Here is a 13,332-nt window from a genome sequence, read left to right as displayed (position 1 = left end):
CAAAAAACAATACTTAAAATATAAAATATATAAACAATATAATTCTAGAAAAACTCAAAATACCAACTTGAGAAATACTGTACTTTGTTTCGTTCCATTGAATCATTAATAATTTTAATTTAATTAAAAATCAATGTCATCCGATTCAAGGTTTCCCAATGATTGTCAAAAAAAACATTTACCAAAATTAAACGAGAAATTAAATTCCACTTTAAGTTTTAAGTCTTAAGGAACTATATTGAGCCATTACATCACTTCCTGTTTCACTAGGGTATAAAAATGAGGCAACACGCATGCAATATCCCTCTGTCATCCAACACCATGAAGAAAAAGGAACTGGCAGTTGAAAAGTGATAGATGGTCGTAGACCTTCAAAAAAAATCTGGTAACGGCTACAAGAAGATCCACAAACGATTGAATATACCACTGAGCACTGTTAGGGCAATTATTATTTTTTAAATATTAAGATATGGAACAGTTGAAAACCTCACGGGAAGAGGACACACATGCATTTTGACCCCAGGATATGGAAGAGGGTGGTGAGAGAAGCAACAAACTACCCCAAAATTAGTGTGAAAGAATTGTGGGCCTTGGGGTCACCAGGTTAAAAAAAAAAAAACACTAGAAGCCACAACCACAGGCTCTTTGGAAGGGTTGCCAGAAGAAAGCCCTTTCTGACCCCAAGACACAGACGCAAGCGCTTGGAGTTTACCAAACGTCATTTAAATTATGACTGGAAGAAGGTGCTCTGGTCAGATGAGACCAAAATGGAACGTTTTGGTCAGACACAGCATCGGCATGTTCGGCGTCGAAACAGAGATGCATACAAGGAGAGTTACCTCATACCCACAGTGAAACAGAGATACAAGGAGAGGCACCTCATACCCACGGTGAAACAGAGATACATACAAGGAGAGGCACCTCATACCCACGGTGAAACAGAGATACAAGGAGAGGCACCTCATACCCACAGTGAAACAGAGATGCAAGGAGAGGCACCTCATACCCACGGTGAAACAGAGATGCATACAAGGAGAGGCACCTTATACCCACGGTGAAACAGAGATGCATACAAGGAGAGGCACCTCATACCCACGGTGAAACAGAGATACAAGGAGAGGCACCTCATACCCACGGTGAAACAGAGATACAAGAAGAGGCACCTCATACCCACGGTGAAACAGAGATACAAGGAGAGGCACCTCATACCCACGGTGAAACAGAGATACAAGGAGAGGCACCTCATACCCACGGTGAAACAGAGATGCAACAAGGAGAGGCACCTCATACCCACGGTGAAACAGAGAGGCATACAAGGAGAGGCACCTCATACCCACGGTGAAACAGAGATGCATTCCAGGAGAGGCACCTCATACCCACGGTGAAACAGAGATGCATTCCAGGAGAGGCACCTCATACCCATGGTGAAACAGAGATGCACACAAGGAGAGGCACCTCATTGATGATCCAATGGAAAACCTGTGGGCTGAGTGGAAGAGGGCAGTTGATAAGCACAAACCCAAGAATGTGAAGGATCTTGAAAGGATCTGCATAGAGGAATGGTCCAAAATCCCTCCAGATGTGTTCCTTAACCTCGTCAAACATTACAGGACTCCATGCTGTTATCCTTGCCAGAGGTAGTTGCACTAAGTACTAAATGAGGAGTGCCAATAATTATGAAACCTTGATTTTGGTTAAATGTATTTTGTATTAAATAATTGTATGATTTTGGTTGGTTCCATTGAAACATTAATAAAATACAGTATTTCTCACATGTTGGTATTTTTAGTTTCTCTGTAATTCTATTATTTCTTTATTTTTTTAAGTATTATTTTTTAAAGTATTGTTTGTGCATTGCCAGTGAATTTGGAGCCCACTGTGTACAGGGCAGCAGGGTTGAGTAACCGGGTGGTGGCCGGCTAGGGATTGCTATTCAACAGTCTGATGGCCTTGAGATAAAAGCTGTTTTTCAGTCTCTCAGTCCCAGCTTTGATGCACCTGTACTGACCTCGCCTTCTGGGTTATAGCAGGGTGAACAGGCAGTGGCCCGGGTGGTTGTTGTCCTTGATGATCTTTTTTGGCCTTCCTGTGACATCGGGTGGTGTAGTTGTCCTGGAGGGAAGGCAGTGTGCCCCCGGTGATGCGTTGGGCAGACCGCAACATCCTCTGGAGAGCCCTGGGGTTACAGGCGGTGCAGTTGTCGTACCAGGCGGTGATACAGCCCGACAGGATGCTCTCAATTGTGACAAGCCAAATGTATTCAGCCTCCTGAGGTTGAAGAGGCATCTAGAAAATTCACCCACAAATATAACTTTCTTTACCGGCATACACTACATATATACTGTACAAAAATGTGTGGATTCGGCTACTTCAGCCACACCCGTTGCTGACAGATGTATCAAATCGAGAACACATCCATGCAATCTCCATAGACAAACACTGGCAGTAGAATGGCCTTATACTGCAGAGCTCAGTGACTTTCGACATGGCACCGTCATAGGATGCCACTTTTCCAACAAGTCAGTTCGTCAAATTTCTGCCATGCTAGAGCTGCCCCGGTCAACTGTAAGTGCTGTTATTGTGAAGTGGAAACGTCTAGGAGCAACAACGGCTCAGTCGCGAAGTGGTAGGCCACACAAGCTCACAAAACGGGACTATCCTCGGATGGAAAACTCACTACCGAGTTCCAAACTGCGTCGGGAAGCAATGTCAGTACAAGAACATGAAAGGGGTTTCCATGGCCGAGCAGCCGCACACAAGCCTAAGATCACCATGCGCAATGGCAAGCGCTGGCTGGAGTGGTGTAAAGCTCGCCGCCATTGGACTCTGGAGCAGTGGAAACTCGTTCTCTGGAGTGATGAATCACACTTCACCATCTGGCAGTCTGTCGGACGAATCTGGGTTTGGCGGATGCCAGGAGAACGCTACTTGCCCAAATGCATAGTGCTATAAAATTTGGAGGAGGTGGAATAATGGTCTGTGGCTGTTTTTCATAGTTCGGGCCCCTTAGTTCCAGTGAAGGGAAATCTTAACGCTACAGCATACAATGAAATTCTAGACGATTCTGTGCTTTCAACTTTGTGGCAACAGTTTGGGGAAGACCCTTTCCTGTTTCAGCATGACAATGCCCCCCGTGCACAAAGTGAGGCCGAGATCGGTGTGGAAGATCTTGACTGGCCTGCACAGAGACCTGACCTCAACCTCACCAAACACCTTTGGGATTAATTGGAACGCCGACTGGGAGCCAGGCCTAATCGCCCAACATCAGTACCCGACCTCACTAATGCTCTTGTGGCTGAATGGAAGCAATTTGAAACTTTTCTTACATGTGTATACAATTTCATAGGCCTTTGTCTATTATGAGTACTTGGCAACAGATGACCAAATATTAAAATCACTCGGGGCTGTTTTCAAGTTCCTCGCCGTACACATCACCGACATACTGAAATGTTTCCACCCACACAGACAGTGTGGCGAAGAAGGCACAACTGTGCCTCTTCAACCTCAGGAGGCTGAAGAAATTTGGCTTGGCACCTATAACCCTCACAAACTTTTACAGATGTTCAATTTAGAGCATCCTGTCGGGCTGTATACAGCAACTGCCCCCGGCCGCAACCGCAGGGCTCTCCAGAGGGTGGTGCAGTCTGCCCAACGCATAACTGGGGGAAAACTACCTGCCCTCCAGGACACCTACACCACCGAATGTCACAGGAAGGCCAAAAAGATCATCAAGGACAACAACCACCCGAGCCACTGCCTGTTCACCCCGCTACCATCCAGATGGCGAGGTCAGTACAGGTGCATCAAAGCTGGGACCGAGAGACTGAAAAACCTCTACCACCAGTTGCTTTAATAATATCTTGCATTATTCATATGTATATACTGTATTCTATTCTACTGTATCTTAGTCAATGCCGCTTTGACATTGCTCATCTATATATTTATTACATTCTTAATTCATAATTCCTTTACTTAGATGTGTATGTTTTGGGTGTATATTGTGAAATTGTTAGATATTACTGCTCTGTTGTAGCTAGAAACACAAGCATTTCGTAACACCCGCATACATTGCTTGAACACGTCCACGTGACCAATAATATTTTGATTTGATTTGAAGAGGACGTGACACTCTACTGTACTGTTGATAGGTCTGTTGATAAAACAGTTATTCCCTGACCGGGAATCGAACCCGGGCCGCGGCGGTGAGAGCGCCGATTCCTAACCACTAGACCACCAGGGAAGTTATAGTTTGTTGGTGTTGGATTTGGTAAATATAATAATTGTTGCTAGATAAATATGTATATATTGTTTTACAATTGATGACAGATAAATATATATATATATTTTTTTACAATTGTTTACATATATATATGTTTTTTTACAATTGTTGACAGATAAATATGTATTTATTTACTATATTTTTATAAATAGTTTTATAAACAGTTTTTCTGAGCAAACACACTCTTGTCAACCCACTTGCACGTCGTGCACGAATGAAAATCAAACCCCTCCTTGTCTGACCAACATCGAGTGTCTTCCTCGTAGTATAAAACCACTCGCCAATCCTTCATTCTGGCAACAACAAAAAACGAACATTTACTGCGAATATAGTTCACTGCTATTACAGGGTCGTTAGAGAGGGTTTTATTTACACCAAACAACATCTATTTTATAAATGGGCCCCGTCGTCCAAGCCTTCACTCCCTTACTCGTCTCGCAGATTGCCTTGGGTGCTGTTTAACATCAGCACGTCTCTTGGGTAACAAACAAAAGAAAGGTGAGATTTTGTTTTAAACTGCATTTTAATGATGAATACAGTGATGCTAAGTTAGTTAGCTAATGATAATGACGCTCTCGGTCATTATAAGATTGTGTTTTTGTTGTTTTGGACATTTTGATAATAGCACGAAGTCATCGTGATTTCAGTCTTACAGACTCTGATCTTTTTTTATTTCTTTCTTTCTTGTAATTTGTTTGCAGCTAAACTCACTTTCATGTTATTGTTTGCCAACATTACCAAGGAAGATTTGCTTTTTGACATTTTTTATCTCGACCAAATTTTTTTTTTTTTTTTTTAGGTCTTTCGTCCCAAATGGACATGTTACTCTAGTTAACGTTTAGTCGAGTTGTCTTTTTCCTTCATGTTATGATGTTATGTTTCTAAACTCAAGTTTGTCATTTTCGTTCACATTTTTTGTTAAAGAATGGGAACATTGTAAGTTAGCTAGGCGCCTAACTACACCTTGCTAGCTATCTAACGTTAGCTAGCTAGTTATGTACCACACGGTTTGGGTCAGGTTTAGGTTAGGGTATGGGTTAGGGTATGGGTTAGGGTATGGGTTAGGGTAGGGTTTGGGTTAGGTCAGGTTTAGGTTTGGGTCAGGTTTTAGGTCATGGTTAGGTTTAGGTCATGGTCCCTGAGTTTAGCTCACCCACATGACTAAGATATTGTAATTTTGGGACGAGAGTGGTTATACCTTTGGGTGGTTAGACCGTTCGTCCGGTAACCGAAAGGTTAATTGGGCCGAATCCCGGAGCTGACCAGGTTAAAAAACCTGTCGTTCTTCTCCTGAACAAGGCAGTTAACCCACGGTTCCTAGACCAGTTAACCCACTGTTCCTAGACCAGTTAACCCACGGTTCCTAGACCAGTTAACCCACGGTTCCTAGACCAGTTAACCCACGGTTCCTAGACCAGTTAACCCACTGTTCCTAGACCAGTTAACCCACGGTTCCTAGACCAGTTAACCCACGGTTCCTAGACCAGTTAAAAAAAATACCTTGTCATTTGTGTTTAGTAGTATCAGATGCCTACATTAATGTCACAGAACAGATGGTAGCTTACACACTAACAATTTGAGACAGCCTTGCCAGTAATGATTGCTTCAATATTTATCATATAGATACGTGTGGGAGGTGTTACTGTATGTACTTAGCCAGCCATGCATTCTGAAGAACTGCAAAAAAAAATTGTGCTATAATGTACAAATGTTTGACGTCTAGTCTCCCTTTCTTCCAGGGTTTCTATCTAACGCAATATTCAACTAGATCTGAAGAATGGCAGCGATCAACGCAGGCGGTTCTCTTGTTGCTACCAATGACTACTACCGAAGTGAGTAACTCTCGGGCCGGGACATGTCTTTACAAACGAAGGCCTCAGGCTTTAACTTAATCAAGCTCCATCAGTGTGATTTTCCTTTGTCTTTGGAAGCATTGAAAACTGTCACACAAGTAAAAATCAGTAAAAAGTTTGGATACACCTACAGTTCTACTTATTTATTTTTTACTATGTTCTACATTGTAGAATAATAGTGAAGACATCAACTATGAAATAACACATATGGAATCATGTAGTAACCAAAAAAGTGTTAAACAAATCAAAAATATATTTTAGATTCTTCAAAGTAGCCACCCTTTACCTCGACGACAGCTTTGCACACTCTTGGCATTCTCTCAACCAGCTTCATGAGGTAGTCACCTGGAATAGATTTAATTTAACAGGTGTGCCTTGTTAAAAATTAATTTGTGGAATTTATTTCCTTAATGCTTTTGGGCCAATCAGTTTTGTTGTGACAAGGTAGGGGTGCTATACAAAAGAGAGCCCTATTTGGTAAAATACCAAGTCCATATTATGGCAAGAACAGCTCAAATAAGCAAAGAGGAACAACAGTCCATCATTACTTTAAGACATGAAGATCAATCAATCTGGAAAAATTCAAGAACTGTTAAAGTTTCTTCAAATGCAGTCGCAAAAACCATCAAGCGCTATAATGAAACTGGCTCCCATGAGGACCGGCACAGGACAGGAAGACCCAGAGTTACCTCTGCTGCAGAGGATAAGTTCATTAGAGTTAACTGGCTCCCATGAGGACCGCTACAGGAAAGGAAGACCCAGAGTTACCTCTGCTGCAGAGGATAAGTTCATTAGAGTTAACTGGCTCTCATGAGGACCGTCACAGGAAAGGAAGGCCCAGAGTTACCTCTGCTGCAGAGGATCAGTTCATTAGAGTTACCTGTCTCATGAGGACCACCACAGGAAAGGAAGACCCAGAGTTACCTCTGCTGCAGAGGATCAGTTCATTACAGTTACCTGTCTCTCATGAGGACCACCACAGGAAAGGAAGACCCAGAGTCACCTCTGCTGCAGAGGATCAGTTCATTAGAGTTAACTGGCTCTCATGAGGACCGTCACAGGAAAGGAAGGCCCAGAGTTACCTCTGCTGCAGAGGATCAGTTCATTAGAGTTAACTGCACCTCAGAAATTGTGGGGATCAAACCTCTTGGTCATGAATGGGTTGTATTGTCCAGCCCTATGCTGATACAGTGACAGGAGTATGGATTGATCTTGTGACAATAGCCTCGGTCTGGAGTGGGCTTGTAAAGGTGCTGAATGAGTTGTCCTGTACAAACCTAACAATCCTATTGGTTTAACTTTCCCCAGGGCGCATCGGCTCCACCTCCAGCAGCAGCTCCTGTGGCAGTTCAGAGTACAGTGGGGAGGTCATTCCACACCATCCAGGTACACAAAGCAAGCATATGGGTGCTGGTGGGAAATGTGTCTGATGTGGTAGGGACCGTGTTCAGGGGTGGTACTGGGAGTTAACCCAAACTGGTGGGGTAGAGACCGTGTTCAGGGGTGGTACTGGGAGTTCCCAAACTGGTGGAGTAGAGACCGTGTTCAGGGGTGGTACTGGGAGTTCCCAAACTGGTAGGGTAGAGCCCGTGTGAGTATGGTGATACTGGTATAGTCCCAGTCTTACTACATGGTAGTCCTTTTAAGGTTGGTGACTGTAGGATTCCCTTGCTGTGAGTTGAGCCAGTCAGTTGGTGATGTCATGGCACTGTGCCCTGAGGCAGCAGAGAATGGCAGTCAGTCTTTCCACAGTGATAAGGTCGTTTAGTGAGTTCTGTTGAGAATTACATTGGGGTCTACACTACAGCTTAGTATTTTCATACATTATGTCCCTAATGTCGCTCTGTCTCTCCTGAATGCTCTCTGTCTCTCCAGAATGCTCTCTGTCTCTCCAGAATGCTCTCTGTCTCTCCAGAATGCTCTCTGTCTCTCCAGAATGCTCTCTGTCTCTCCAGAATGCTCTCTGTCTCTCCAGAATGCTCGCTGTCTCCCACTAATTTGTGCGCTTATAAAAGTTGAGGATTTCTAATTTGTCTTTTATTTGTATTTTTTATTTTATTTGACCTTTATTTAACCAGGCAAGTCAGTTAATTAAGAACACATTCTTATTTTCAATGACGTCCTAGGATCAGTGGGTTAACTGCCTTGTTCAGGGGCATAACGACAGATTTGTACCTTGTCAGCTCGGGGGTTTGAACTTTCAACCTTTAAGTTACTAGTCCAACGCTCTAATTGTCCTAATGTACCACCACTTATGTGCTTCAGAGCACCTCCATGCATTTTTATGGTCACCACAGCCTAGTTCCTGTGTTTGAAAAATCTTTCCAAACACTCTCGTTCTCTCCATAGTGAAATGGCAACATGTTGCTGCTCCCATATATCCAGTGGAAATATGAACACTTCGCCCCCTGGCTCAAATACAGCTGTGTATTACAGCAAAACTGCTGTTTTGTCTAGATTACACTATATAGGAAATATGATGACATCACTAAAGTAGTCAGATATTTAGTGGAGAAACAACTTTTTCAGAGTTAACATGTCATCAAACTTACTTTAGACGGTTGACGTTTTTAAAATTTTTAATTTTACCTTTATTTAACTAGGCAAGTCAGTTAAGAACAAATTCTTATTTTCAATGACGGCCTAGGAACAGTGGGTTAACTGTCTTGTTCAGGGGCAGAACGACAGATTTGTAACCTTGTCAGCTCGTGGGGTTTGAACTTGCAACCTTGCGGTTACTAGTACAACGCTCTAACCACTAGGCTTTGTCAAAAAATAGCTGGCAATGCTAGCAAGCGTGATGCTACACCTAAAGTCAATCTGGTGACATCAAAATGAAGTTTTCCAATTAATTATTTGCCTCCTTGTTGAATGTCCTTGTATTTCCAGGCCACTGTAATGCATCTTTTGAAATCTTCGTCGGCGCTCATTGATGATGCGTTGAGTAGAAGGCTCAGTCGGGGGCGTCAGTCCAAAACAAACATTCAAAACTCTTATTGTGACGAAACGCCCAACCCGTGAATAGCGAGGGCTCAAGTTAGACGGAGCGAGGAAGACCGGTGAAGGAGAGAGATTAAAAAAAAACATTTTACTGAACCAACTGCCATGTGTAGCTAATTCGTTTATTAAATTATTATATATTTTTTTTAGAGGGTAGTTATTTTTATCGGGGTATTTTATTGAAATAATTTCAAATCTGGTCTGTATTTTCACACCGGTCTGTGGCTACCGAGCGTGATCCGATCCGAGGGTCAACTATAGAATTTTCAGGTCATCGGGTTACTGTATATCCGTGAAAACCTCTTATGCATTATGTTGGGGCTATTATATAGGCCATTGTCTTATGTTTAGTCATTTTATATGTGTTTTGACCTAGTTGTTAATCTTGTTTCTCAGGTCTGCCCAAACAAGACTCTGGACATTGGTGGTCCAGCTTCTTCTTTGGGAAGCAGAACCAGCCAGGAATGACCACTCTGACGGAGGAGGCCAAGCAGAAGTAAGTTAAAGCAAAATGGTGGCAAAATGACACCGGGTGGACTCGGGATTAACAAATGGACATTTCTTGAGATGGGGAAAGTCATTTTTAGGAGTTAACTGGAAGCTGAGAGGGAGAAATGTATATTTTATTTCCTTCTGCCCACCTTTTTGGTACTATTTCAATGCATTCCAATGGCCATAGACTTTCAATGGAGAAATGTCCATTCATAGCTCCTCCCACACCTATGCTTGGCTCAGCAAACCGTTAACCCCGCCCCCACACTATGATTGGTGAGGTGACTATAACCTTCCTGATAGCTACTCTTGTAAAGGTGAGATTGCAAATGTTCATAAATGGGGGGGGGGGGGGGGGGGAACAAACAGATTCTTGGTTGGGCTGTTTTTATTGGCTTTTAAAGAGAAAGGTGCTTATCTTAAGTTACATAGTCCCATAGTGAACGTACTTACATTTATACAGACTCATTTGGTCAGAAGAGGTGTTCTAGAATACAGGCCTTCTAGAATACAGGCCTTCTAGAATACAGGCTTATTATTATCAAACAAATAAAAACAGAATGAGCATCTGTAATTTCACACAAATGTAGGCGTAGCAGGGTAGCCTACAGCCTTGTAGGATTGTTATTCAGATGGTCATATCCTTGTACTGTCCTTCTCTCACACTGGGATTTGTGGTATTACTGGCTTAGTACACAAGAGGGCACAACAACAAAATCCCGCTAAATCCCATAGGGCATTTTACCAGAATGCTAGCAAAACCCCGCTAAATCCCATAGGGCGTCTTACCAGAATGCTAGCAAAACCCAGCTAAATCCCATAGGGCGTCTTACCAGAATGCTAGCAAAACCCCGCTAAGTCCCATAGGGCGTCTTACCAGAATGCTAGCAAAACCCCGCTAAATCCCATAGGCCGTCTTACCAGAATGCTAGCAAAACCCCGCTAAGTCCCATAGGGCGTCTTACCAGAATGCTAGCAAAACCCCGCTAAATCCCATAGGGCGTCGTACCAGAATGCTAGCAAAACCCCGCTAAATCCCATAGGGCGTCTTACCAGAATGCTAGCAAAATTTGCACAAATAAGCAAAAACCAGCTATTTAAAAGTGTTGTGAAACAACTTCAACTTGTAGCCAACTCATTAGCTGACATTTCCAATCCTTTATTAGGGCATTGTCTTGCTTGATTAGGGCATTGTCTTGCTTGATTAGGGCATTGTCTTGCTTGATGATCTCTCTCTCTCTCTCCGACTCCTCCTTGCATCACACTCAACCTGTCCTTCATCCCTGGGAATTGAACCGGCGACCTTTTGCATTGTTAGTGCTATGTCTTACCAACTGAGCCATGCAGGACACCCTTACCATCTCCCCGTTTTGCTTTGCTCTCACACTCTTACCTCTCTCTTCCAGGGCGGCGGCCATGACTGTGACCAACGGCCAGGTGACCTGCGTTGCCAGGGAGATGGTGAGGAAGAGGCAGGTCAGCGAGGGCAGCAAAGCCGGGACGTCCGAGCCGGGGAGTTCACCCCCGTCCTGAGAGATGGGAGACCGAGGCTGCGTCCTCATTCCCTAAACCCTTGATTCTGTTCCATCCTCCACACTACATAGAATGTATGCCTGTTACATTGCTTCATACTAGGTAGCATGGATATTGGAACATAGCCTTTTTTTTGTTTGTCTTAGTAGGACAGGCTGACAATGATTGTTGTTTTTATTTTGTATCCTTTTTTTAAAAAGTTTTTTTTTTAAATCTATGAACAAAATATATATATAAATATATAAACTTTTTTACATTTGTGTTTGTCTGTAACACTGTGGTGCCCTCAACTTTTGTTAACTTCTCCACTTTGTCACCCTGTGATTGCAGATGTCTAGTAAATGTCGCCTCAACCCTAATTATGGACTTGTCTGTCATTTTTCTGTTTCTCTCAATGGAATTTATTGCTCTGAAAACAATCTTGTTATGCCGAACAGTCAACGTTACCCTGTGCACTCAGTTTCCAACATTCAAAGGATCAGACCCTATAGAGAACATGCATATTTTTTTTTAAATTACCATTATAATTTCTGTACGTTTACACACTCTCAGGAATGTCATAAATTATGAATAATTAGCTTCCCTACAGAAAATAAATTAACCTTCACACATCTAGATCTATGGGCAGGGGTTTAAGTTGTAGAACCCAGTTCCTACATTTGAAAATAAAAAATAGATTTTTATCAAACAAAACTATGCTACATTTTATGGGACCCTCAGGATGACAAATCTTGAGTCGAGACACCATATCGTCTGACACTGTTAGGTTCTACTCCGGTACGGTACTCGGATACGGACGCAGAGAAAAGCTATGACCAGAACAGGATTCCTCAGCTGAATAGCACAGCGCTACAGCGCTACAGTACCTGGGGTGAATGTCTCAGCAGGCTGGGACAGGCTGGACCAGATGGCTGTCTGGCTCTGCTCTCCCTTCAGATACCATTCTGCTATCCGCATCTTGTCATTCTCACTTCTCTCCCCAACTGCTACGTAGAAAGCCATCTCCTCGCTTCCCACAGAAACTAGTCAGTTGGACAGTAACTTAACCTTGACCGTATCATAACCCTGACAAATGGCTCCTATTCACCCGGAATCATTCATGCACTCCGAGGCAGTCCCCTTTCCCCTATGCCTAAACACAATGCACACAGAGTCACCCTAACCCATAACAGGATCATTACTACGGATTATTCTAGAAAAGGTTCTTGAGTCATAACGGCCTCCAACAGCACCATCGTATTTCATCTTACCGTGTTGAGAAAAGCCTTTCTCCAGCGTTCTGCTATTTTATACTGAGAGATACATTTCTATACCTCAAAGAAAGGAAAACCGCTTATATGATCGGCGGATATTTTATTTTCATTGAACCTTTTTATTTATCTAGGCAAGTCAGTTGAGAACAAATTCTTATTTACAATGGCAGCCTACCAAAAAGGCCTGAGGGGACTGGGGCCTGGGAATAAAAATTAAAAATATATTTTATGGTTTTATTTGGTAAATCAAGTGAGGTTGGTTCCATAAAACAAGTATGAAAGACTAGTTTACTATATACAAATTACACTTCCATCAGAGGTTCATGTTTGTGAATATTTAAAGCACATTACATTTGCATATCAGTCAATACATTGACAGACCTGTCTTGGGGATTTAACCAGAAGCTAACTAAATGCTATTGTCGATACATAGATTACAATAGTAGAGTTCTAACCATTAGACTACGTGAATGTGCCTTGCCTGGTTACCCAGGATCCAAACACACAGCACAGAAGGGACCAGGGAAAGACAAACACGGATCATTATGTTCCTGAAGTGCTTTTATCTTTACACTGAGCAGCAGTTTTTCCAGGTCACTGGGTAGTTGTGTTGGGAACATCACAGAGGGAGAACCCAGGCAACAGGTTTCTGCTGCCTGTCTCTCTCTCTAGCTCTGAACCAGGCAACAGGTTTCTGCTGCCTGTCTCTCTCTCTAGCTCTGAACCAGGCAACAGGTTTCTGCTGCCTGTCTCTCTCTAGCTCTGAACCAGGCAACCGGTTTCTGCTGCCTGTCTCTCTCTCTAGCTCTGAACCAGGCAACAGGTTTCTGCTGCCTGTCTCTCTCTCTAGCTCTGAACCAGGCAACAGGTTTCTGCTGCCTGTCTCTCTCTAGCTCTGAACCAGGCAACCGGTTTCTGCTGC

General features: G+C 43.0%; 1 protein-coding gene across 1 annotated transcript; it reads left to right on the top strand.

The window, feature by feature from the left end:
* The first annotated feature begins 4,514 nt into the window (after positions 1-4,514).
* LOC139368995 (pancreatic progenitor cell differentiation and proliferation factor B-like) lies at positions 4,515-11,512 on the top strand. The gene is made up of 5 exons (XM_071108546.1): positions 4,515-4,777; positions 6,019-6,111; positions 7,441-7,518; positions 9,529-9,628; positions 11,031-11,512. Exons 2-5 carry the CDS (start codon positions 6,057-6,059, stop codon positions 11,155-11,157), a joined length of 360 nt encoding a protein of 119 aa, XP_070964647.1. The 5' UTR covers positions 4,515-4,777; positions 6,019-6,056; the 3' UTR covers positions 11,158-11,512.
* Positions 11,513-13,332: the final 1,820 nt, after the last annotated feature.

This window comes from Oncorhynchus clarkii, chromosome 16 (genome assembly GCF_045791955.1).
Source record: "Oncorhynchus clarkii lewisi isolate Uvic-CL-2024 chromosome 16, UVic_Ocla_1.0, whole genome shotgun sequence".
In the NCBI taxonomy this organism is placed as follows: Eukaryota; Metazoa; Chordata; class Actinopteri; order Salmoniformes; family Salmonidae; genus Oncorhynchus; species Oncorhynchus clarkii.
Note: the sequence above shows the minus strand (reverse complement) of the source record. Positions and strands in the feature narration are given on the sequence as shown.

Bases quoted from the DNA above. Each gene is read 5' to 3' on its own strand.
- LOC139368995 (XM_071108546.1), top strand. From the start codon at position 6,057: ATGGCAGCGATCAACGCAGGCGGTTCTCTTGTTGCTACCAATGACTAC. The intron at 7,519-9,528 runs GTACACAAAGCA...CTTGTTTCTCAG, and splicing joins GGTCATTCCACACCATCCAG to GTCTGCCCAAACAAGACTCT. The intron at 9,629-11,030 runs GTAAGTTAAAGC...TCTCTCTTCCAG, and splicing joins ACGGAGGAGGCCAAGCAGAA to GGCGGCGGCCATGACTGTGA.